The sequence below is a fragment of the Colossoma macropomum genome, unplaced genomic scaffold (assembly GCF_904425465.1).
Source record: "Colossoma macropomum unplaced genomic scaffold, Colossoma_macropomum, whole genome shotgun sequence".
NCBI classification, from domain to species: Eukaryota; Metazoa; Chordata; class Actinopteri; order Characiformes; family Serrasalmidae; genus Colossoma; species Colossoma macropomum.
The window spans coordinates 31,951,107-31,978,355 of NW_023494784.1; the positions used below are offsets into that span (position 1 = coordinate 31,951,107).

The 27,249-nt window shown below is 41.1% G+C and overlaps 3 protein-coding genes across 3 annotated transcripts; 2 read left to right on the forward strand and 1 right to left on the reverse strand.

Annotated features, from left to right (window-relative positions):
- Positions 1 to 828: 828 nt before the first annotated feature.
- On the forward strand, positions 829 to 11,002 carry slc23a3 (solute carrier family 23 member 3). The gene is made up of 12 exons (XM_036568789.1): positions 829 to 1,173; positions 1,705 to 1,841; positions 2,888 to 2,958; positions 3,650 to 3,711; positions 4,224 to 4,405; positions 5,283 to 5,382; positions 5,780 to 5,981; positions 7,451 to 7,701; positions 9,018 to 9,123; positions 9,240 to 9,407; positions 9,533 to 9,628; positions 10,161 to 11,002. The coding sequence occupies exons 1-12, from the start codon at positions 1,042 to 1,044 to the stop codon at positions 10,397 to 10,399; spliced, it is 1,746 nt and encodes a 581-aa protein (XP_036424682.1). The 5' UTR covers positions 829 to 1,041; the 3' UTR covers positions 10,400 to 11,002.
- Positions 10,695 to 20,707, reverse strand: ihha (Indian hedgehog signaling molecule a). Its single transcript, XM_036568802.1, has 3 exons — positions 19,927 to 20,707; positions 16,962 to 17,223; positions 10,695 to 12,423 (listed from the first exon to the last, which is right to left on the reverse strand). Exons 1-3 carry the CDS (start codon positions 20,224 to 20,226, stop codon positions 11,744 to 11,746), a joined length of 1,242 nt encoding a protein of 413 aa, XP_036424695.1. The 5' UTR covers positions 20,227 to 20,707; the 3' UTR covers positions 10,695 to 11,743.
- LOC118810702 (wiskott-Aldrich syndrome protein homolog) lies at positions 20,225 to 24,653 on the forward strand. The gene is made up of 4 exons (XM_036574678.1): positions 20,225 to 20,376; positions 20,696 to 20,879; positions 23,789 to 23,870; positions 24,184 to 24,653. Exons 1-4 carry the CDS (start codon positions 20,225 to 20,227, stop codon positions 24,192 to 24,194), a joined length of 429 nt encoding a protein of 142 aa, XP_036430571.1. The 3' UTR covers positions 24,195 to 24,653.
- The last annotated feature ends 2,596 nt before the right edge of the window (positions 24,654 to 27,249 follow it).

Consider the following 27,249-nt stretch of genomic DNA (forward strand, 5'->3'; position numbering starts at 1 on the left):
AAACATGATAATATATTTCAATGTGTATGTTGGGTAAAGTTTGTGTAAGGTCTCCAGTGGCAAGGCTTTAATATGGTTTTATCATACTTCTATTTTTTTATCAAACTTTGCTAGAATTCCCAAAAAACTTGAAATATTAAACAAAATGTCTTATAATACCCTCTGTTGGTTGGCTAGTAGTATTTCAATCCACAGTGTAGTTATTAATGGATATAAGGCAAGTGATTCCGAACTTTTAGATGGTAGTTATAACAGTTTTAGTACACAAACATTTTTAGTTGTGTACACTGTGTTGCATGGGACATTACCATTATTTTCATGCTCTATCAGGTTTCTCAAATAAAGAGATAATGAACTAGTAACTTAAATAATTAACTAATTGGTTAAGTGCAAAAAGAGCACTAGAACAAGAATGCAGGAGCTTCTGGTTTAAAAAGCGCAGTCTGCCCTTCAAAAGAACGGTTCTGCTTAATGGTCTTACTGTTTTGTATAAGTGTATTTGTGCACATTACACCCAAATTTGTCAGAATAGATATTTGCCAACCATCTTGTACCTGGCAAATACTATATAATACTCCTCATTTACATTGGGATTACATGTTAAAATAAGTAAAATGTGACTTGTTATTGTTATTGTAAGGAAGCTATACGTGTTGTGTCCAAGGCCACGTGAGTCTAAAAGCTACAGTCTTCGTGTAATCTTTCACTGTTATTGTTAGTCAATGAGAGGATAATGATTAAATGAAAAAATCCAGCTAGCAATCACAAACTGCTCACTCTTTCACAACCTTGGGTCAAAGGTCAATATATGATTTAGAAACACACATGGTGTGAAGGAGAGAGAGAGGGAGAGAGAGAGGGAGAGGCTTCAGCTAAGTCTACTGACAGACTGTCAAGTTACTGCTGAGAAGGAAATACTCCAAGCAAGCCAAAAAAAAAGAAGGCAGCGAATGACGGGATAAAACAGCTGTTCAAGTGAACGGCTCTGAAGAAGAAAAGAAGATAAACACTAAGCTCACCAGAGACGGAGTGGAGGAGGAAATGGTGAAGCTGGACAAATGTAAGTGGATGGCAGCATGTAGTCAGCAGGACTTGTGTGAAGCTGAAAGAATAAAGAGACTTAAAGTGGACTACAGTCCTCCACTTCTGCTGAACATAGGCCTGGCACTACAGGTAAGATGGTTTTCACTTTGCCTCTGACAGATAAGTGGATTAAAACAATCAGATGATTGCTTAAGAATCAGTTACTTTGTTTAATAAAGTAGAAGATCTTTGTGTACAGAAAAAGGGAAAAAAGTGCTTTCTACCCAACATAAAATGTAATACCTTTTCTCTGCTTTTGCTTAAAAATATCTGATTATCTTTGCTGATTTAGTAGACAGTGTTGGTTTAAGGCAAAGGTATGTGATGAATTAACAGACCACCACTCTGATATGCCGTAAATGCCTCTGGATGAACAGTGCACAAAAGTAAGACTCTTTGTATAAATACACTACTAGGAAAACACTGGAAAAGTGACCTAACATTGTTCAGTCACTACTTCTGTGGTCATATTGTAATCATGGAAAACTGAACCCAGACTATTGACTGTGGACTGACATTAATCACCCATCTCTCTCCCTCTCTGTCTCTCTCTCTTTCTCTCTATCTCTCTCTCTCTTTCTCTCTTTCTCTCTCTCTCTCTCTCTCTTCCTCTCTGTGCAGCATGTTCTGGTGCAGGTCTCTCTGTGTACACTGGTGGTGGGGGCCTTGGTGGAGGAGGCTATGAGGGAGCGCATTGCAGCCTCTGTGTTTTTTTACTCAGGAATTTGTACACTCCTGCAGAATTATTTTGGATCACGGTAAGATTTAATTTTCTGTTTCTCTCTTTGCCAATGACCTGTGGTGTCCCCCAGGGTTCAATTCTTGGGCCACTCTTATTCAGTTTATGCATGCTGCCTCTTGGCCAAATACTACAAGACTATGGGATATCTTACCACAGCTTTGCAGATGATACTCAGATCTACTTGGCCCTCTCCCCAAACGACTATGGTCCCCTTGACTCACTTTGTAAGTGCCTTGAGCACATCACTAACTGGATGGGACAAATGTTTTTTAAAGCAGCTTCAGATGATTCAAAATGCAGCTGACACAAGGAGTAAAAGAAAGGAACACATCACCCCCATTCTTAAATCCTTACACTGGCCACCAATAAATTACAGAATGGACTTTAAGATACTATTACTGGTCTACCAATCGCTCAATGGTTTAGGACCAGCATATTTATTTCATACGTTGCAGTGTTATGAGCCGAGCAGAACTCTCAGTTCATTTGGAACTAGTCAGTTAGTGCTACCGAAGGTGAAGATTAGACACAGTTAAGCAGCATTTAGCTACTATGCTGCTCTTAATGGAACCAGTTTACAGAGAGCATTAGAAGAGCCTCGACACTGGACACTTTTAAATCCAGGCTCAAAACGTTGCTGTCTAAGCAGCCTTTCAGCACACTTTAAAACACTTAGCATTTCTAGCCCCTTTTCCTCTGCAACAGTACATTTTTTTACCCTAATCTAACTTTTAATTTTCAACTTGATTTTTTTAACTATCCTAAGTTCTAATTTGATTTTAATGTATTGATTTTTTATTATATCTGTTGTTTTAATCATGTTTTTAATTTCTATTCTCATTTACTTTACTTTTTTTTAAAACAGCTCTGTATTTTCTGACTCTGTATTTTTTCATTTGTAACGCACTTTGAATGACAGCAGTGTATGAGAGGTGCTATATAAATAAATGTCTTGCCTTGCCTTTCTTTCTCTCTCTGTCTTGCTGTTTTTTTTTTTTTCTCCTAGCCCCTTTTCACATGGTCGTTGTCAAACACTTCATCTACTGTGCATCTTGTCCACAGTTTGCCGCTAGTCCAGGCTCCATCTTTGGACTTTCTGATTCCTGCCTTGGTCCTGCTTTCTGCACAGGCAGGTCAGTGAAGCCCTGTCTCCATATAAAGTACACTGTACTTTGTAAAAGTTTTCCCTTAAGTTTTGCTGTTCACATTTATCAAATCTAAATTCACCACCACATTTTAGCTTCTCAGCATTCTGAGTAAATTGGCTGACTGACTGTATTTTTTCAGCACGTATAAGTATAATAATCACATATACATGATTATAATATTTGAAGATTTTTATATACAACATATGGTATGTATGAGAACATTTACTTTTTCTGATTGCAAAGGATTTGGAATAGACAAATTGCACCAGCATTTTTAAAATTTAGCAGCAGTTGTGCAACATTTTAAAAAGGCTGAAAAAATATTTTAAAAATCAGACTTTGGAAAAATTAGCTACTTTAGATTAAATTAGGCAATTAGTAAAAATAACTAATAAAACAAGATGGCATAATGGACCTACATCCAGTCGACTACTTTTTAATTTATACAATTACTATACATTGGTTTTGTTGGTTTCCTATAGTTTGCATAAATGTGTTTTTATGATATCTACAGTCATTTAGTGTAATGGAGAACCTGCAATGATTCACTCTAAAATTATATGGTGACACAATTTATCATGATAAAGATACCGTATTGCCATACTGTCCACTGCTGTAACTGGCTGTTAAACTGCTGAAATGCTCTGCTGTGGCTGATTGTTATACTTTCCTGCAGCCTGCAGGGAGCAGTGTGAGAAGTCAAAGGAGTTTGAGGCCCCAACTCACCCAGTTAGAGAGGTACTGCACTGCTGTCCGTGGTCCTGAACACTCAGACCACCCCCTTACTATCTCTCTCTCACCACTGCATGCTTTATTGCATAAACCCTTCTTTACTAGGAGAAATTTGGTTATAGCATGTTATATTATTTGTCAGACTAATTACATGCTATATGCTATATATCAAAACTGTTTTATCATATGACATGTTTATCATTTATTCTCTTTGATGGATGAACTGTATGTTTTTTGTTGTTGTCAGAACAAAACATTGTATCTGCAAAATTATGACTTTCAGGAGAAAGTGAAAAAAACCTTAACTTTCAATAAAAAATATTTTGGACCATTTATACTGGTCCATTCATTATGAAATGTTGAGACAGTGCAATGTCAGTAGTGTTTTCAGTAGTGTTAAAAATAAACCTAAAATTACAAGGTTTATGTAGGCTGCTAGCTGAAATAATATTCATCATGTCTTTCCTTGTGTGTGTGTGTGTGTGTGTGTGTGTGTGTGTGTGTGTGTGTGTGTGTAGTTCCAGGGTATGGCCATAGTAGCTGGACTGGTGCAGTTTTCAGTGGGTTTGTCTGGCTTGAGTGGAGCATTGCTGTCCCGCTGTGGTCCACTCATCCTGACACCTGTGCTCTGCATGCTGGGCTTCTCAATCTACAGAGAGGCGGCTCTGCTCTGCTCTGACCACTGGGGCCTCTCTCTACTGTAAGAGTCTGGTTTCTGCACATCATATTTCTGTTAACCCCTCAAACCTTAGGCTTACTATTGGATGATTGCTATAGATTATTTGGTAACTACAACATAGCTAATATTTTAGTAATAAAATCACAATGGTATGACAAACTGAAGTATGGGCCCCATACAGATCTCTTACTTTAAGCTTCATGAAATGAACTGGCAGGAAATAGCAGTGATGGGCTACTACTTTGCATTTAAAATCTGTAACCCTGAAAACTTCAAGGGCCTGTATGTGGGCCCAGAACTAAAATTCTCACTCTCATAATTACATATCTTACATATTAGTTACTGAATAATCTTTAGTGGTTTCTGAATAATACGTAGTAAGACTAATAACTGAATAATACACCTACAGTTTAAGAGGTGAAACCTTTTTTGCGTAACGATGATTAGCTAACACTTTATTTGAAGGCTACCTTCACATGGACTATATATATATATATATATATATATATATATATATATATATATATATATATATATATATATATATAAAGGAGTACTGGTTTAAGTAAGTAAAAGATGTTCAATTAAGTGAATGACAATATAATGACATAAAGGACCTTATATGAAAGTGATAGACCTTTATTTAATTTATAACACCACTAACTCTGTTTTATCAGTTACTTTATAAAGTATGTTACATCATCTTGCAGTTAATGGCATATGTTATGAATTGTCTATGTAGGTAAAGTCTTACTTAAAATTGCATGCAGTGTTATATTAAACACACAACTGACATAACAACTTACTAATAAAGCATTTAAGTAAAGCATTTAAGTCATAACATAATACACTCTTCATAAACATAACTTCATAAACACTCTTGCATCTCTGTTTTCAGGACCGTGGTTCTATTGGTGTTCCTGTCTCAGCATCTGCGCTCCTGTTCTCTCCCTGCCTGCTTGAGGCTCTCACAGTACCCCATCTTCAGCATGTTCTCAGTGAGTGCAGCTACATAATTAATACTAGGTACAAAAGAGTAACCTGAAAGTGATGATGAGAACAGTAGGATATGTACCAAATCACTTGAATAAACTATGCATATACTTTGAGATTTTACATGAAGTTACAAATAAAGCTTGTGATTCTTAGAATATATTTCTTAATAGTGGTTTTCTCCCTAATATGAGCACATGAACAATATGAACGATTCTCAGCAAGTGTTTCAAAAAAAGAACAATTCGCATCAAACCGTGAATGACTTTGTTAACATTTTTACCATTTAATCATGCAGACAATTTAGAAAAATTGGTGGAATTCCCTTTTAAACTACAGTAAACTTTTATGGATATAATATAGTTGTCCCCCTCATGGTAATTCGTTTCTGCCTGCGTGCAGGTGCTCCTGTCCATGCTGTTGGTGTGGGCTGTGTGTGCTGCTCTGTTCCACTACGGTCACATCAGACCTCACTCCGTGCCTGAACTGCTTTTAAAGAAGAATAATTTCAGTACAACGCATATACAGAACTGGGGTGTTCCAAACTCATCCAGCCTGCTGTTTACAGATCCCACCACACCATGGCTCAATCCACCTCTACCAGGTACCTTTAGAAATGTTTCAGAGTAGCTCATTCTTATCAGAGCTCACTGGGCAGAAGTTGTGTGTTTAGAATTGTGTACTTCACTAGTGAAGTTTAAAGCTACACATATAAACACTATGAGTGTAATGCTAAAAACAGCTGGTGGAACGTCTCGCAACTAATTAGGTTAATTGGCAACAGGTCAGTAACATGACTGGGTACAAAAAGAGCATCAGAGAGAGAGTCTTTCAGAAGTAAAGATGGGGAGGTGTTCACCACTCTGTGAAAGACTGTGTGGGCAGTCAGCTCAAGAATAATGTTTTTCAATGTAAAATAGCAAAGAACTTGGAAATTTCATCATCTATAGTACCTAAAACTTTCAAAATCTACAGAAATTGGTCTCCTCAGTTCCCAAATGCTTACAGAGTGCTGTTAAAAGAGATGATGCAACACAGTGGTAAACATGCCCCTGTCCAAACACCACATGTTGCTGGCATCTAATTCAAAATGGGCTTATATTTTTCTAAAAATAATTAAATTTCTCATTTTTAACATTTGATATGTTGTCTTTGTACTATTTTCAATTAAATACAGGGTTTAAATGATTTGCACCTCATTGCATTCTGTTGTGTCCAGGCTTAGATATGAAATGAAGTTGTATGACATGGCCTAAAAAACTTCCAGGAAATCTAACGCAACAAGTCTGACTTTTTTTATTACTATTTCAGGCTTTACAGGGTGACTCACAGCAGTACACGCACACCATGTTTTTGCATGTTTTTTTCTCCTGACTCCATAACTTTACTCCTTTCAAAAAAGCCTACATAGTGCATCTTTAACTTAAAGTACAGTCTCTATCCTATGCTCTGATATTCCCACTGAGAAGATGTTTGTTCTGTCATTGCAATTCAAATTTTTATCAGCTTGGAAAAAATCATCCATAGTTCATAATATTTGTCCAACTTTTCATAGCCTAAAATTTACCATCTAAAATGTAGAGAATAGCAGCTGGTTTCATGCAAGCTAAGAAATGATGTGTGTGTATGTCTGCCAATATGACATACAGTCACTGGCCACTTTATTAGAAACACCTGCCTTGTGTGTCCACTTTGTTAGTGTACAGTTAGAGAACGTAGCCCATCATGCACAGTTTGTGTTCTCTCATCTTCTATCCCTTTATCATTGATCAGTGTGTGATGACAACTGCATTTGGCTGCATATTTCTGGGTGGTGGGCTATTCTTAGCTTAATGCTGTGCCACAGTACCATGCCCTTACAGTCAGTGTTACTTGTGTATTGAGAATAAGGCTGTGACTCAAATAACATCAAATGCAGTCTTGCGGGCAGAAACTGACCAATGAATAGGGTGTCTTTAATTGTACATGTCTTTAGTGGACGGGTGACATAAAGGGACCAGTGAGTACAAGCTAGGTGTTTCTAATAAAGTGGATTGTGAGTGTATGTGCCCTACCTCTCCTTTACACATGAAGGTCTAGGACTCCCCCTGCTGTCTGGTCGGAGTATTGCAGCAGGAGTGGCCGCAGGCTTGTCTTCTTGTGTCAGTTCTCAGGCAGTGTATGTGCTAACAGCGCGACTCCTGAAAGCTCCCACACCTCCAGCACAGGCGTGTAACAGAGGTTTAAGTATGGAGGGGCTGGGCAGTATCCTCGCTGGCCTGTTGGGGGCACCAGTGGGGCTTTGCAGCAGTGTAGCTAATGCCTGTACGCTTGGGCTCAGCCAGGTACGACAGTGTCTCCACTCACACTAACCTCCTCTAAAATCTGAAGCTTGCCTCAAGTTCTCTTTGCATCTGTTGTTACTTTGGGCTTTTATTTTTTGCATCGCCTACACCTCTCCTTTCTCATGCCATGATGGTGCCCCCTGCTGAGTTAGTCTGCTCTGACATTACTTTAGGTCAGTGGTCTTAAACCCTGGTCCTAGAGAGGTACCTACCTGCAGAACCACCATTCAACCTCCAGTTATTCAACCTCTTCCCAAGTCCCTGATTGGCTGGATGTATCAGAGTTGAGTAAGGGGTGGGGCAGCTTATTGGATACAGGTTGGATCTAAACTCTGTAGGAAGGAAGCTCTCCAGGACTAAGGTTGGAGACCACTGCATTAGGTACTCTAACTATTGCACTGATAGGTTCTTTTACTTCATAAAATGATATAAGCAAAATTTAGTCAATGGAACAGCATCTATAACACCAGGCAGACCACCTCAGCAAGAGGGACCAGCACAGTCACCACACCATAACATTAGTTATCGAGGTGGTTCGTTTCACAAATTGCAGCAAAATCTGGTTTTTCTGATTAGTTCTGTGTTTGACAAAACAGGTTTGTTAAATGGTAAAACGAAGCCAAAAGATCCAAGGCAAGTGGCCACTCGGGCCACAGATGTATTTTCTGTGGACAACATGTAAAATGTTGTGGCCAGGGACACCAGACAATAGGCAATGTCTACTCCTGGGTATGACGGTATGAGGCTATGTAGCAGGCCATTTTTTGAGGCAAGAAATATATATACCACACCCTAATACTAACCTTACACAAATAATCAAAACCATAAATATATAAGCTAATGTGCCATTGCAGAGATGATCATACAACAGTTCTTCTTAGGACTGTGTAGTTTTTTAATTGAATCATTTTATAACAACCCTGACTGATGTGATATGATTGCTTCTCAGTGATATCTGATCTGTTCAAAAATAAGGTCAGTGTCAGTGTTGATACCAATCCTTTACTACACTATATTGAATCAGTGTATCATGATTGCTATCGCTGTTTTACCTATGTATCATAGTTTTGTCCATTTTTATAGATAATAGTGTGTCATACATTCTCAAATACCATCAAAAATGTCTTGGCTGGAAAATTAGGCAAAAATTTGTGCAGTTGAGTTTTAGTTTTTGGGGTTTTTTTTTGCCTGCCAAACAATCACTTCAAATCTGTATGTTTTTTGTCATTGTTGCAGTCTTGCTTATAGTACTGTTTTTCTCTCTATTTCCATTTATGTCTCTCTCCCATCTCTGTGTTTCTGCGTCTTTCTTTCAGTGTGGGTCTCGGGGCGCTGTGCAGCTTGCTGGTGTGATGCTGCTGGTTCTGGGCGTGTTTCTGCGACTGACTCAGCTGCTTACCTCAATCCCTCTGGCTATCCATGGTAACCTTCTTCTATTAATCAGTCCCTCTCTATCTCCTCATATGCAACCTCAGAGCCATGAAGTGCCTGAAAAGCTGCAGATCTAACTTTGAATTTGCCCCCTGACTTCCTTTCAGGTGCTGTGCTAAGCGTGACCTACACTGTGGCTACAGCGATAGGTATAACGTACCTCCAGTACACAGATGTGGACTCTGGACGCAACATTTTCAACACAGGCTTCACTGTGTTCATGTCTCTAGTGCTGCCTCGCTGGTTCAGAATGCGTTCAGACTTTATCTACACCGGTATGATGTGAACACCTTCCGATTTCCTCGACACACTAATGATGTAATGCACTTAATTGGTTTGTAGCTGTTTGTGTGCATGGGAAGGAACACATAGCACTAAATGTTCATCTTTCTGCATTTAGGTGAACCCAGTCTAGACATATTTCTACAGTCTTGTCTGATGCTACCTGTGTTTTTGGTCAGCTTTTTGGCCTTTTTTCTGGACCACACAGTTTCAGGTACAAACATTGTTTCAGTGTTAGGTGGAAACTATTTGGAAAACAACATATATTTACAGTCGCATGCAAAAGTTTGAACACCACTGGTCAAATGACATGTTTTGTTGGATTTCTAAGTGAAAATAAGTAAACACATCCTCTACAGAGAGCACACCTATATATTACCTTTATTGGCAAATTTTAGTGCACAATTTTCATTTATTTGTTGAGTTTAACATATTTATAAATATGCTTAATATAACATAAAGTTCCATAACTTTTGCAAAGGCCACATTTTATGTTTTATTTCTTCCCAATATGTTAAAATCAGCATGTAAACAGTAATAGTACATTAAAATGTGCATAACTGTGTTCTCTATAAAGGTTGTTTACTTAATTATAGTTGTATGCAAAAGTTTGGCCACACCTGGACAAAACATATCATTTGAAAAGATGAGCCCAAACTTTTGCACACAAACAGCATGAACAGCGTCATGATGAAGTAGGTATTTAACTATAGGAACCATTCTAACATTAAATCTCTGCCATCAAGGAACTCTGTCTGAGCGGGGGTTTGAACAAGATCAGGACACTCAGAAGATACGTTCACTGGCTGATAAGCAACACAGAGCCAGCCAAAGCCAAGAGGGCGTGTATGAACCACCAGAGCTTGTGAGGAGAGTGCTGGGCTTACCTGGGCTCCGAATCATCCCTTTCTTTGCTTGCAGTAGCCCAGACGTAGAGAAAATTGTGGAGACATCTCCAGAGATGTCCAGCTTACTGCCTCAGTAGAGTGACAGCAGATCAAGCACAGCTACTCTGACTGCATACACACTCACTATGCAAATTTGCACGTTGTCATAGTTTTAAGGTTTCATTCTTTGAGAGAGCCTTGAGTAACCATGATTCTAGGCTTGACTTGAGAATGACTGTGCAGTACCTGGCTATGCGAGACTAAGCACTGAGTTACATTCCTTAAGACTATATGGACTCTTATTCTTGTCTCCTGTGTTGTAGCATGGACCACAGAGGAGGCAAAATCTTTAAAAAAAAATACCAATATAACAGGAAAGAAAAAAGAGGAACATCATATTTCCATATTGTTTAATTTTGAAAAATAGATCTTTAAATACTTTTATGAACATTATATAATTTTTGACATCTTTCTGGTAAAAAGTAAATAATGCCACAAAAAAGGTAAATACAGCAAGTCAGATTGTATATGGAGTATTACTCCATAAAGCATACATGGGGAATACAGACTGTGTGGCATAACATATGGATCCTTAATTGGCTGTTCACTGACATAATGACTGTACTGAGTGAATAATGTTGCATATTTCAGTATCTTAATGAGTATAACTTTAATAAAGTATGTAATGTTGTGCATTTGAACCCTTGTGTATGCTATATGTAGAAATACAGTGTACAATGTGACTATTAAATACTTGATAAAGTTACAAAGAACATTTCCAGCAAGAAACATGAGACTGACAGCACTGATATGTCTAAGCCAATGACTCTGAACTTGTGAGAGAATAATGAGAGTAAGAACAGTACGTAACAAATAACAAACCAAACGGTAGACTGCTTGGAAAAAGGTTTTCCTGATATATTTTTCCCTTTTTTGTCAAATTACTTTTGTTTGTAAGTGAATGAGTATCAAAGTATCAAACAGCCTAAGACTCAAGCAGACTAAGACTGATCTCCTATGGCTGAGTCGCTGCTTACCTGAGCTAATTTATCTACAGTTTACATGTGCTGTATTACCTCAGTATAAGAATGTTAATTAATGCATGTGTGTGCGTGTTTGTGTGTTTTGTGAGTATGTTCCAGTGTAGGCAGTAAAAGAAACCCATTTTTTTCCAAATAGTTTTGTGTTGAATAGTTTTACATGTGGGTCCATGGACACGATTCTCCAAGTGATGAAACACCAACAGAATTACTGCATCCTTCAAGTCTTTTAAGGCAATAGAGTTAATCTCTTCATTTCAGAATTTCTTCTACCTCTTCTTTCCTCTAGAGCCTCCATATTAGCCTCTTTTTTTGATCATTCTCTTTTGATCATTTGATCATTCTCATTCTGTCTTTTCCAATTTTTCTCCTTTTTCCTCACAACATGCACTGTCCTCCCCCTCATCTGTCAATGTCCATCATGCCCCAGGGGTGGAAGTGTTTTGGGTTGAGTATGCGGCTTCCTACCCAGTGCAGCAGTGAGGGGTACCAGTGTACTCCCTCAGCCTGGTGTCCCATTGGCCCACCCCAACTATGGAGCGCTCTGAGTGGGCCGAAAGCCCAGTGAGCCAGCTGGTGCTGATCCGTGGCTGCGTAGCAGGAGGAGACAATGTCATTAACCACCACCGTGCCGTGGCGGGTGAGTGGAGCAAACGCCCCCGTGTCCTCCTTCATCTTGATCCTGCTAACCCGGGACAGCTGCCCTTCCTGCCCTGCTCCCCGTGCCCAAACCACGCACTGACCCGGCCGCACCTGGCTGGCAAACACAGTCTGGAGCTGGCCACTGGCCGCCGGCCCCGAGCAGTTCCCCTCGGCCACATACACGAGGTGAGCGGCGGTCAGGCTCAGCGTGGCCCCCGAGTCTGTCACTAGAGTGTGAAACTGCTGCCGTGCCACAGGGCTGCGGTCCAGGAAAGCGATGACCTCGCTGTAGAGGAGCTGACCACTGCCGTCGCTCTGGAGCGAGGCCAGCACTCGCTCTCCGGGCTGCAGCTCACGCATGGCCTTCCTGCTCCCGTCCTCCAGAGTGACCAGAGCACCTCCGGGAAAACAGCCGCCTGTCTTAGCAGCCACAGAGTGTTCTTAGAGAGAGAGAGACAGAGAGAAAAAGAGAAAGAGAGAGAGAATTTAACTCATCTGAGCCACACAGTATACATTTACATACTAGAGGACATTTCTGATTTCATAAGTCAGTGGCTTGTTGCCAACTGGAAGTGTGAACATGAATTTTAACCTTTCATTATCTTGTTTATTGCTATACAAATTCAACTCATGCTTTATGTTTATGATAATAGTTTGTCTGTATGTAAATTGTTCGTAGCCATTAACATCAGGCCTCAGGGACTACAATTAGCCAGTTATCCAACAATGGCACATTACGTAAATAAATATATATATATATATATATCTAAATAATTCAGTCTATAAATTAAATGTGACTCTTCTTAAATGCCGAACTTATAAGAGAATTCCACTGTTTTGTTCTGTGTAATTATATCATAAAGATGTAAACAAATTCATTCAGAATGGTTTGGTGTGAAATGCATCATTCTAGAGAATTCTAGTGAGAATTGTTCACAATAGTGGAACCAAACATCTGAAGTGGTTAAGATAATAGATTATGTGATGTCTGAGAGATTGTTTTATGATACTTTAGCAATAATTGGCCTAAAAATTGGCCATATTTTTTATAATCTATTCATGGGGGGAGTGGTAGATTAATTGTAAGGCAAAATAGTGCCCAAAGAAAGCATACTTTTTACGATTTACTACTATTTTACCACTGTCAGTGTTACATATAAAAACTCAGAAGACACATTTAGTTCACTGGTCTCTCTGAATAGTAAATAAAATAGCTATATTTGTGTTGTGGATATTGCATCCCCTGGTTCCTATCACCACCATTGTAATTAGTCTCTACAATGAACCATTACAAACCACTCTTAATGGCTTTGTTTATGTCTCAATGATTGAATTATGAACAAAAAGTTCATAAAAGTTCAAAAATCTGTGGAATTCCTCTTTAAGAAATCTTCCCCTATAGAGGAATTTGATTGTTAAAATGTAAACGCGGCATGATTTTTTCTACCCTGCTTTCCTTAAATGGACAAAATCTCAGCACACACACTCAGATTTTCTCCCTCGCTCTGTCTGTTTCTCTCCTGCATTGTAAACATGTAAAACACTAATAAAACCGAAAGTCTGCCACAGTGGCAAAACAACTTTGTGTGCAGGCAAACACTTTAAACGCCATTCTTAAAGCTAATTAGTTTTCTCTTTTCACTCAACTCGAGTCGCCACGTAAAAATACAATATAAGCTAATAAATAACCATGAGCCTGAGCGTAAGCTCTGCGTCTCCTCTCCAGCAGAAGGGACTGGGTCAGGATCTGTAAGACGCTATAGGGCCTGGAATGGGAGTCTCAAGTCTCAGCAGAGTCCAACACAAATATTTGGGAAAGGTGAGTACCAAGGCCAGGTGATAAGACATGGCTGAGATAAGAGATCTGAGAAAGGGAACAACAGAATTACCGTCTGGAAAACAAAGGAGCGGGTTAATCATCTCAAAGCACTTTAGTAACCTGCTCTACTTCTGAACAATCGACCTCACTCAATCTCCCTCTCTCTCTCTCTCTCTCTCTCTGTTCTCTGCCCTTGCCACACCTACATTCTAATACCTAAAGGTACACACTATGAAACTTGGTTTCCGCCACTCCAAAGAGACACAGAAGTTCATAGGAATGTGCTTTTGCTGCACGCATGAGGAGAATATTTCCTATTTCTTATCACACTGCAGTTCCACCTTATCTCTGAAGTACAACCAAGCTTCCGACCGCCAGTGCCATTTCATACAAATACAATTTCATATTAGCCAAGTATCATTCATTCAGATACTCAGCCATTCAGCAGTACTGTGCCCCGCGTAGCAGAACACACCTATAAAGGACTTTGATAAGGCAGACGCAGACAACAGGTCCTGCCAGTGTTTGCACTCCCTATCAGAGCGATAACAAAAAGTGCTTCACAAACGTCCACACAGAAGTCCCATTCCTCACCAGCAGCTCCAAACTGACACTTTTCAGACTTAAGTGTTGCGCCAAGACAGAAAAATCACAGGGCATAGGGTCAGCTTTTTGTCTCTGTGTGTGTGGAACTAGTATAAGTTCAGAATGTACTAACGCAACATTTTTGCTGAATGAAATGAGCAAAACCCACATTCCAGAGTGACAAAAATACACAAAAATAAACATGATGGAAACGATGGGGAAATGGAAGGTTTCTTTGGTCCCTGCTTCCTGACAAAGTATAAAATCAGCCCAATATCTTCAGCAAAACATTCCGCATGGAGTATAAGACTGAACACAGACACTGGAAGAGCTATAAGCAGAAAAACTCCAGTCTCTCTGTCCTGGTTGTCTGGCCAGTAATTTGCTCCCTAATGACATGAATACAGGTAATGGGTAATGGTCTAATGATGTGGTCTGCTACCTGGTCATCACCTGTAGCCCACGTCTCCCACTTATCTCACCTGAGCTAATGAGAACTGACCACAGTCCCCGCAGCCGGAGCCTACTGGACAACTGCGGACTCACATTTATTAGTACCTATGATCATTCTGAGCATCTGTCTTTCCAAAGTACTAAAACTGGCTTGTTTAGATTGGCATGATTAACAGCCTAAAGTAAGATGCAAATGAGCTCAAATTAGCATCAACTAATTTCAAGCCGTGAACTATACATGCTGTGTACAGCTTGAGAGAACTAATCAAGGGCTTGCTAATGAGTGACAAGCACAACTAAGAGCATATAAGGTAAAATTGCCATTCAGTCTTGAAAGATGATAGGAACCAGACATCCAAAGTGTTTAAAGCCCCAAAAAGCTACCTCACACCTCACAGGAGGTTACATTACATTTAAATAATCAGATGGCATTTGTAGGTCCAATGGTCATTTTGGATAATAAACATAATGTAAAAATGGTTAAATTTTGTTGTAGAAATTGTGACCCCTGGTTGCTATCACCACTGTAAGAAATCTGAATCTGTAAGTTTCTTTACAATGCATCATTAAACAACTGACCACTCAGAATGACTTTGTGTACATCCTAAAGATGTAATTATGGAGAAAACTTCAAAAATCAGTTCTGCTTTAAGTAGTATTCCCCTTATATAATCTTAGCACACTTTCAGAGCTTCCTAAGAGGGTATATTGTTTTAAACTTCTCTTCCTGTCATTGAAAACTAAGCTGACTTGCGATTTCACTTATTGTCACTGTCAGAAGAAATTCTTTTTTTTTGTTGTTGTACCTAAATTAAAAAGACCAGCAGTCCATTTACTTCGTGTGAACATTTCACCATGAATAGACCATTAGAAATGGTCCAAAGTTAACTTGAATGAAATCACTTTACATTAACTAACATTGAAAATTCACCCAAGTTTGTCCTTCTCTTATAAAGTTTTCCTTTTGAAGGATGACAACATGGTGCTATATAACTTAGTCTTTAGGATATTGTGTGGCTAATTAATTTATTTATTTTTATGAGATGACTAAACACTTTACTTTTATATTTGTTAAAAGCACCACCAAGACTAGATTTTGTTCTTCCCATGCCTTGCGTCTAAACTGACTTGCTATTTGGCATATAGTGTCCTATAACTAGGAATTCAAGCATAAACGCCATTGGCGATCTACTACCAAGCTTTTACAATTAGAGAAATGGAACACAATGTTGTAGTTTGCCCCTGTGTAAATATTAAATCACAAAGTGCTATTTTATTATTTTACAGTGATTTTTTTTATTCTCAAAGTAATACAATTTTCACAAAGTCCAGTCTTAATGGTGCAAAAAATACTTTTATTGCAAAAGTCATGTGTTAAGGAATATTCTAGCATTTTTCAACCTGATCTCTATTTGCAGTATCTTTAGTATACAGTCAAAAAAGGACAGAATACCCATTGATTCACTTACAACAGAAGTCAATAGGAACGTGCTTCAGCATCTGCTCGTTGGCTTCTACTATACATGTGTTCCAAGCCAATGGGTTCTCTGTTCTTTCTCTACCTTATACAAAACTACAACGCACCAAAACTTCTGTCCATGATAACTGACTGTATACTACGCATACTGCAGACAGAGATCAGGGCCTGTGTTCACAAAGCTTCTCAGAGTAGAAGTGTTGATCTAGGATCTGTTCCTGTCAGTGAGACCATTGTAAGAAAGGGAGGAATCCGATCCTAGATCAGCACTCCTAGTCTGAGGGGCTTATGAATCCAGGCCCAGGTTGAAAAATACTGGCGTATCTCTTTAACACAAGTACTTTTGTACTAAAAGTATTTTCTACTAAAAGCACAGCCAAGACTAGACTTTGTTCTGCTTTCCTCTCATCCAAGCGATCTGTTCAGTAGTACTGAGCATTAAAAAGTTTTACTTTCAAAAGATACTGAGGCAAATCATACCACTGTGTAACTATTGCAGCTGATTTAAGATCTGCACATAAGCGAAGTGCAACATTCTGATGCATTTGACTACTTTTAAATAATGAATAAGATTAAAAATTAACAGATTAATTTATGATATAACTAATGTCATTTGTGCTTAGCTGTAGAGTTCAGTCTCCTACCTGACTTCACGCTGCAGTGGACGTGTGCTTTGGACTCATAGTAGACCCAGTCAAAGCCAGCCTCCACTGCCAGCCGGGCCAGCATGCCGTACTTGTTGCGGTCACGGTCAGAGGTGGTGATGTCCACTGCTCTGCCCTCATAGTGCAGAGAGTCATCAAAGTGATTGCCGTCTTCATCCCAGCCCTCAGTGACTCTCAGCTTCACCCCTGGCCACATGTTCATAACCGAGATAGCCAGGGAATTCAGTTTGTCCTTACAGCGCTGCAAAAGTAGCCATTTAGATAGAGTTAGACACGTAATGTGGTGTATGAGTTGTCTGGATAATTAGAACACTGCAGGCCTGCTTTGTCACCACTAAGAAAAACTGCTCAGAAAAAACTGACCTTGTAAGTTGAAGTAGGCACTTTTATGAAACAATTTCTACAGGTGCACAACACTGGCAGTGGTGAAGGTAATGAGTACCACTTAGCTGCTGCATTTTTTGACATATACATTAATTCTATCAGCAATACCAGTCATAGGCATGATTGAAGCAAGCAAAGACAAGAAGGGGGGAAGTATTAGTAGAATAGAGGAAATAACAGAAAGATGATTTATTGTTCATTGGAAAAAAGCGAAATATGCAGACATGCAATCAACAGGTAATCAGTGAAGTGCAAAGGGTCACTGCCACAGACGGCCGAAGTTCATGATCATAGCAACACATACAATGTGGCCTTTCCTGTACAAAAAAGAGTACTGCTGATTAACGTTGGAAAAATTTAGATGATTCACATTGCGCTCATATTTTTTGATACAGAAATAGACAGGCTTATATCATCTTTTTATTGTTAAAAGATTTGAACCTTTTGCATGACTCCCTGAATTCAGTTACTACAGAGCTGTATTCTACACAAATCATACTCAAATCATATTTTATTCATCGTATTAGGTGTCCTCATTGATGAGACTTGGCCATCGTACATGCACCCATATTCTGCTTAAATACCACCAATAACTGCATCTTTTTTAGTACTATGCATTTTCAATTGCTCAAACCTCAACAAAGTGTTGTTTAATGCTCGCAAAATGTTTCTGTATGGCTGATGGTGATCCACCTTCATTCATTTATCTTTGACCCGGTACACCATGCTTAAAAAGCTAAAGACACATCTTTGCTTTTGACAGTCATGTTTTCATATTTTCAGTGCCAAGGCACAGAACACAAACAACACAAATAAACACAAAAAACTCAGTTATTATTTATTCTTGTAAAATAATTTATAGGCTCTAAACAAGGTGTGTAAGGTGCTTCAAAACACCTTACTAAGTGCTTAGACCTTTTCAAAAGTTTAAGGAGACAGCACATCATATACTGTGCACCAATTAGTGCATGTGCTTCTACAGTATTGCTTAATGTGGTGGCTTCCCTTTAACCTAGGTTTTATTGTGTGAATATGCTGTTATGTTGAACCACTCCTTCTCTCTCTGGGTGTCATTAGTAAGTCAGTTAAGACTTACTTTTAGACTTGAAGAATTAAACAGAGAAGGAAATACTCAGCATGTAGACCTTCAAAGTAAAACATCTGGGCCAAGATCATTATAGATGTGTTGCTTTATCAGTTTTATTATCCACATAAATGCATAAACTAGTTTTATCATAGCAGACTACTGCAGGTGTTAGATAAAAACATTTCATCACCTAATGTTATATTCATTCACACTTAACATTTATATTTTCAAACATACTTTTATTTATAAACCACTTACCAAATGAAACAATAGCAATATAACCTCTCAGGTAGCCTTTAAAATTATTTTCAAACAACCCCAAACGGGTTTATGAGTGGACATCACGAGTGGCTACTTATCCACTTACCCACTGTGAACTCTCAGGGAGCTCTTTCTTATTTATAAAAGAACGGACAGTATTCAAATCAGATCATATAAAATGTGTATGGGGTTCAAGACGCTCCTGTAATGCAGCAAATGAAGACTGGTGAAGCCGTGAAGCAGGTGTGGTGGCTCAGCGTTAGAAGGCTGTAATGCTCCAGCAGCACTGTCACAGATGCTCCTTTCACACTGACAGCTCAAGTTCAAAGCACACAGCTAGTCTTTTTCAAAAGACTGATCTGAACACTGATATTTCTTTTTGTGTTAGAGAGGTCAGAGTTCCTGGGATTTTACAGTACAGTAGGCATGAGACCATTTGAGTGGTCCACATATGGAGCCTTTAGTTGTACATAACTATGCTAACCTGACAGTTATATTTGAGGCGGCTTTCATCAGTGTTTCCCATCTTCAGTCCTGGGAACTCACTGTCCAAGCCACTGTACTTTATTGGTGACCACATGTGCTCCTCTCTGGGACATATGATTGCTGTCAGAACTTCTTTTAGTAACGCAGTGTGTTTCAGCTCCGCTCAAGTGAACACTGGCCCTGCAGAGGATCGGGTACTGTATTCTCTGCCCCAACACACCTGTTCCAGGCTCATTATAAAGCCCCCTAATGTCAATTCAACTCAGTTCAGTACAATTCAGTTCAACTCAATTCAACTCAACTTTAATTGTTCCTGCAAGGCAATTTTATGGCAGGCATCAAATACAGAAGACACAAAATATATAAAAATACACTGGATATCCACATTATCTCTATAAAGCCAATAAGAAAATGAGAGCACAATGAAACTAAATTAAGAACACAATAAGAGTAATGAGCAAAGGAGCTGAAGCAGCTGTACTGGAGCAGGAGACACAAGAACTGGACCAAAGAAACTAATGCTGTCCGAAACAGAGCTGGAGCTGGGATTCAGTGAAGCGGTGAGAGCAAATCAGTTCCCAGTGGAGATCAATAAAGGCTGAGCTGGGAGCAAAGGCCGAGCAGAACCAGCGTAAAACACTTCTAACTCTGGACTGAAATCAGCTCTAACGCTGCTCATTCCTAACGGCCGGATCACAGACACCCCCCTCGAGCTTCCACCCTTACCTGCGTCATGAGCCTGTCCGCGCCCGTGTTCTCCTCATCTTTGAAGATGATGTCGGGGTTGTAGTTGGGCGTGAGCTCCTTAAAGCGCTCCGAGTTTCTGGTGATTTTGCCCTCGAGTCTGCCGCTGGCCCCCAGCGTCTTCTCGGCCACGTTGGGGCTGAACTGCTTGAGGCTGAGGGGCGTCAGCTTCTTGGGGGGCCTGCGCTTGCCGTAACCCCTCCCGGGGCCGCACGCCTGGGCAGCGGGGGCGAGCAGCAGGGCGCACGAGGCGAGGAGCCCCAGGAGCGCGAGGAGCCGCATGCCGCCCGGAGCTCCACGGCGCAGCGGGTCTCAGCCTGCACCTCCTCCGCCACCTCCTCCAGCTCCTCCACCTCCTCCTACTCCTGTGCCCCCCACCCTGCCCTCCCGTTTACACCCCTCTTGGAGCTCCTCGTTTCCCCCCAGGCCGGGGTAGGAGAACGCGAGCTTTAATCCTCCTTGGCCTCCTCGCTCTTCGTCATCGTCGGTGCGTAAAAGCGGCGCGGCGGAGAAAAGGCGAAACGAACTAATGAGAAAAACAAACAAAACAAAACAGCGATCCGGAGGCGCCGAGCGCGCAGGAGAAACTGAGCGCGAGCGGCAGGAGAGCTCGTTTATTTAGACCAACTAAGAGAGCGGAGGGAGGCGGTGTGGCGTGGAAGCGCGTGCACGTGTATGTGTGCGTGTGTGTATGTGTGCGTATGTGTGTATGTGCGTGCGCTCTGTGGCGCACGCTGTGCGTCCTCTCCAGCGGCGGAGTGAAGGGGATCGCAGGAGCGCAGCTGGCGCGTGAGAGGGCCGCGCCCTGCCGGCTACCGACTTCCTGCCCGTGCGCGTGCCACTCCTACCCGCGGGAGCGCGCGGAGCAGGTCAGTGGTGCGGAGAACGGAGCCGGGCAGGCGCGTTCACAGAAGCGCAAGCACACGCACACACAGGTAATGTGCCCCAGAAAACACGCACGCACACTCTCTCACAAACGCACATACAGACACACACACGTGCAGACACACTGACAATACTGACTGACAGAGAATCACACTTGTTTCACTGACAGTCATTACAATGATCATTCAAATTCAGCCACACCATCAAATATGAGGGATGGATAACTGACCGGGCCTTTTGGGCAAGTGCTCAGGGGCCTCTGACTACTAGGGGCTTTGAGATGGCTCAGATCATTAGGACAAACAACCACAAATGCAAACAGTAGATTACCAAATAAAATAAAAAGAAATGTTATCTGTTTTCAAGTATTATTGACCCATGGGATATTGTTTTTGCCATTGAAATGGGATGTTAACACCATTCCAGTTGTGTAGGGCTACATCTGTTTTTGTACTACAACTTAAAAGAAAAAGCGAAGAAACCACGAATCAAATCATACTCAGAAAATTTGTAATGTAAAATTGCACATTAGGGCTAAAATAGTTTATTTTTATTTTTATTTTCATAACACAAAATAAAGTAGATAGAAACATGAACTCCTAATAAGATGTTAAGATGTTGCTAGGCCATTGCTATGTTATCCCAGGTGGTTGCTAAGGTGTTGCTAGGCCATTGCTATGTTATCCCAGGTGGTTGCTAAGGTGTTACTAGGTCATTGCTGTGTTATCCCATGGTAATTGCTAAGATGTTGCTAGGCCATTGCTATGGAATCCCAGGTGGATGGTAAGGTGTTGCCAGGCTGTTGCTATGGTATCCCAAGTAGTTGCTGAGATGTTGCTAGGCTGTATATATATATATATATATATATATATATATATATATATATATATATATATATATATATATATATATATATATATATAACTGGCATTTTCAAATCACATCAAAAACTGAAAAACAGCAAAAATGGAGATACGAGGTTTTGTTACGACAGCAGCGATATGTTCTATAATGTATGTGAGTCTGCATGTAATGTTAGCGCCAGTGTGAGGTATGTCCTTTGTGATTTATGGCAGTCAGATTTGAATTTTCTCAAAGGTCCGCCTTTCACTTCCTATGGGAAAAGAAAATGTGTTCAAACAAATTCCAAATGTGAAAACTGTATGTGTAATTTGTCCCAAAAGCACAAATGCACCATGCTTAGACAGGTTCTCTGATCCAACAAAGTTTTGGGGTTCTAGCTTGAAACCTGTGAAAATGGTACCAAAAAGCATAGAATAATAAAACAAAGAACAGTAAATTGGCTTTGTAGACCTATAACTGCACCACTATGATTCAGGGATGACACTAATCAGTCACCTGATTAGGCAGAGATGCTATTTGAAACCTCTTTCTGTTAGGAAAGAGCCTTTGGGCCTGGACTTGTAATTCTAACATGCAGATCTGCTACACACACACATACACACACACAACAAGGCCTAGTTTTATCTTTCTACCCCATTAAAAAGCGCAAGGCTGCAGTGTGCGGCAGGCTGTGCTGAGGTGATGGGCAGCGGTGGGACTCTCCTGAGGGCTCCACTGTTCTAATTGCGGATGGAGCAGGTAAGGGGGAGAGGGCAGAGTATAATTAGGAGCAGCCTTTCACAGGAGCAGCTCTTATTTTACTGCACCGAGAGAGAGAGAGAGAGAGAGGATGCTCCACTTACACAGATGGAGGACTGTGCTGTGCGCTGTGTGTGGATGATTCTGCCCATCGGTTGGCCAGCGGTGAGAGCCTCAAGAAAAGCTCGATCTGTGACACTTGCACTCTGTTAGCTGTATTTTTTTAAGAAACGAGGAAGAAAAACAGACTGATGTCTTCCAAATTAGCTACTCAAATATTTGCCAGAAAGAAGCTTGTGGTTTTGTGCCAATTTCAAAAGTAAATTTTACAGACATTTGGGGGTCTGGGGTTGATTTATATTTTTATTATTTGTGTGGGTAAATAATAAAGTATTTCAGGCCTGCAGAGGTCTGCGTGTCCTGATTTGGAACAGAGAGTTAAAGGGGGAAGTTTAGCAGGTAAAAAAAAGGGAACAAGAGGGCACTCTCGTTCATTCATTCATTCATTCATTCATTCATGCTTGCTCCAGTCCGCTCAGTCACCCGTTCACTCATTCAGTCATTCATATATTCATGCATTCATGCCCTCTATGAGCATGGTGAAAGATATCGAAACTTTCACTGAGTTAAACTGCCCATTTTTTCCAGCATCACAACGGGATGAAGAACAGGATGCATCCCTCTGCCGAAGAACTATTAGGTGAAGTGAGAGCAGCTTCATATGCGTGCTTGGAATGCAATGGATGGACTTGTTTTGCAGTGCGAATCTGGAGATCACAGAGACACAATTACAGAGTGTGTGGATCCCACTGAGTGTGTCTTCTTCGCTTTGAGGGATGTAAATAAAGACATGGCTCCCTGCCGGCCTGCCTATTGAACTTGGCTGTTGACAATACTTCAGAAGTGGTCAGATCTAGTCACAAATCCCTTCTGCCCTCAAGAGAAGAGCCCACGGCCTTAAAGGCAGCGCTGCAGCGGCGGCTGCGCGTCAGGCTGGGCAATGGTGGTGGCTCAGACGCCAGCCCAGGCCCTTTTAGCACGAGCCCATTGATGTAGCAGAGTTATTAATTTGCCCCTGTGAAATAAGAGGACACCAGGGCAAAAACAGAGGGAGATGGGTGCCTTTCAAATAATGCCAGCCATACGGCCTTTCATCTGCTGTCAGTGGGGTGAGCGCACTGGGCTCTCACATGGGCACCAGGGCTACCCACGGAACTAACCAACAAAGGGTATAACAGGAGGAAAGAGAGGGAGCAGTGAGAGGGGGAAGGAGGAGGAGGAGAAAGAGAAGGAAGAGAGAGAACATAGGCAAATTGGTGTTTTCCTGGTATTAACTGGTAAACAACTCTGTTTTTAGTTGTTTTCGTCCTCCAGGAATGGCGTTCTTGTGGACTGCGGTGGGATGCGACGTTCAAGATGGCCTTTTCATTCTCCTCAAGGTAACAGCTGCGTTTTTTTCTTCCTCTCTATTTCCTGCTCTCCCCACCAGTCTTAGGGGGAAGAGGGAGAGAACCGTCAGACTAAACGATAAACCCTCTTTCTATCTCTCTCTCTTTCTCTCTCTCTATCTATCTCTCTGTCGCGCTCTCTCTCCTGGGTGCCTCAATCCACTGTGCTTGTTCATCTCTAAATTTATTTGCTAAATTTTATTGAATGTTTAGAAAACAGTTTTCCTTGATTTCATTATGTATTCTGGATTAGAATTTTGAAAGAATAAACATTAAGCGAAAGCTTCCGCCAACCTTCTCACAGGTCTGTTCTAAAGGCCCCGAAGGCAGAAGAGGTTCCCTTGTTTTGCTTGGTGCCTAGAGAGACGATGTCATTGAATCCATGCGTACAGAACTCTGCGCACCGTCAGTGACTGATCACTCCATTCCCTCCGCGAAGCACTCCAGTGCCCTGAGTGGTTGAGGCCGTTGCAGTTGGAGCGAGCAGGGAAAAAATAATACCAAAGATGTCTAAAAGCAGAGGCTAAAAGCGGCCTGAGCTAGCCGCCTGCTAAAAAAACAAAGCACTGCCCAGGGGACGAGCACAGGGTCGGGCAGCGTGGACCGGACTTGCCACAGCCGCGTCTCTCTGCGTTAGTGCTCCTGCCAAATGGCTGTAATTGAGGCCTAAAGTCCAGAGCCCTGAATAACTCAATGCATCAATGGCAGCCTGTGGGAGCTGCCCCCTCGCTTTCTCTTTCTGCCTCTATACCTTCAGCACCACCTTCACTTTTTCCTCTGGCTACCCAAAAACCTCCCCCACTTCCACAGGCTTGAATCCCGTTTAATTTCAGCTAAATTGAAGTCCATTAATAGTTCAGTTTAGGCGATTAGTTTCAGATTTGGTCTTAGAATCTTTTATTGCACCATATTAATAATGTCCTGTTTAGACAGTTCTGAAAAGTCATTTAAACATTAGGAGATGACACACTGCATGATGCAAGAGACTACAAGAATCACAAATTGTTGGAGGTTAACACAGTGAAAGAGTCATCATGCCTGCAAAAATGACAATGAAAGTGAGAGCAGCTCAGTGTGTTTACACTCCATAGGTGAAGTAGACTATGCTAATGATGCCATTAACTATGAACCTGAGGCACATGCTACACATCACTGTTCTTTGCTTCTGCTGTCTCTCTCTCTCAGGCTTCAGAGGCCTGGCCTGTTTTTTTTTCTTTCCTGCACGCATGCCACAGCTGTGGTCGCTGTGGTGATGTTTCACTGCTCAGAATGGATTCACCAGCTCAAAAACGTTCTTATTATATTTATATTTTACTACACCACCGCTGGCCCTGCCAGCTGTGCGCTGGCTAACAGTCTGTTTCCTTTAAATAGGCTGTGACAATATGGTTAAACAGCTAAAGAACTGAGGTAACATCAAGACGGGATGGCCCAGCGTTGACATAAACACCCCCCCAGCAAACAAAGCCTTATTATGGAGCAGGACACTTTGCTGGAAAGGAAGGAGATGATGGCAGAGAAAAGTGGAGGGTGTGGGGGAGTTGTCAGTAAGGTCATTCAGACATTGTAATGGGAACATGGGTATGAACTGCTTTGTTATGAAGTTATTGATGGCCCATTCACAGCACTGTCTTCACTTGTCTAAAGAGTTCTTTGGACCTATGCAATAGAAGACCCACTTTTGGTACCCTAAAGAACCTTTCAATTGAGTGGTTTCAACTGAGTTTCCACTGAAAGCTTCCTTAGGGAACCTAAAGTGGTTCTTCTATGTCATCACAGAATCACTCTTTTTGCCACCTTTATTTGTAAGATTGTTGAGTGATCACTTATGTTTCTGAGCTTCAAGAAACTAAGCACCACCCTCACAAACAATAAAACAACAGAAAGGAAAGGAAGACAGAACCACAGAGCAAGGTGAGATGGAGAAAAAATGGAAAAAGTGAATGAGAGAGAGAGAGAGCGAGAGAGCGTAAGGGAATCATGGGACAGATGTGATGAGGTCGCTACTCCTCCCTTCGTCCCCGGCCCATGTCGGCTCGCTGCTACCGAAGCGTAGTGTGTGCACTTGCGCACACTTTCCGCTAGCTTGTCCCCAGCTCTGGGCATGGACCCTCTAATTAGGGCTGTGGGCAGGCCTACAGCCTTTGAAGCCTGCAGCAGCACCAGAGCAGCTAGCCACAGCCGGGGTGACAGCGGCATCCCGCAGTGGATCACGAGACAAAACCCATATGACATGGACACGCACGGCCCATTCTCTCTCTTTCCCTCAATCTCTCTCTCTCTCTTTCTCTCTCTCTTTCTCTATCTCCCTATGCCCCTGCAAAGGGAAAAAAATAGGTAGCACAGGGGATGAGTTAAAGTGAATGACAGCTTGAGAGCAAGTTGTCATCAAAAGTTGATGATTTGTTTTCACAGTTCAGGACAGAGTAGGTTCCAGCTCTGTAGTAGATCAGTGCTCTGCTGGTAAATTAGGTAATGTGCATTCTGGTCTTCCAAACTTTGATTTTTTTGTTTATGACTGTAGCCCTGAAACATAGAAGGCCCCTTTTTCTCCTTTTGGCCTCCTCCGCGTCTGTCTTCAGGTTCCCTCACTCCATGTCTCACCTATATGTAGAAGAAGGCTCACAGCAAAGCAGTATAGCGGGTCTGACCACGAGTAAACACCGGCACGCCACAGACGTGCTCACCTAGCACCATAATGGACAAAAATACCACACAGCAATGAATGCACGCTCACACATCATCAAGGGGAACTCTGGAAGAGTTCTTAAAGAAGAAGCAGACTGACTGTAGGCCAGACTTAGGAAAGCACTTATATCATCCCGTAACCACAGTCTGATTCATTGCTGACAGCTTGTCTGTCTTCACGGTTTGTGTGCTTACTTGTACATGTACATTACACACATATATGCGTGTTATTATGATGAAATCAACCCACAGATCTATCAGTTTATGAAGAGGTGAGGAAAGGAGGCCTACAGGGGCTGCATTACAGCGATGACACCACTCTGGATATTTACAGTAAAGTAATATTTACTCTGCTAACACTGCTTTGATTTATCGATTTCCATCTCAGCAGAGTTATATTCAGTGCTTCAGAATTCACAAAAAGGAAATTATCACTCAGCCACTTCACCAGGCACTTAGGGAGTTTTACAGCCACACAGGATTAACACTAGAGCAATTTACTTAGGTTCACATCATAAATTAATAAATAAAAATGAATAGCTAATTAATCAGCACAGAAATAAGTGCATAATAGGCCTGTTACTCACAAGATGGAGAATAGGGAATGTTCACTCACATTCAAGGATATCTACTAATAGTGATCTGAACTTTATTTCCACATATAGTCATGGGTGGAGGGTTT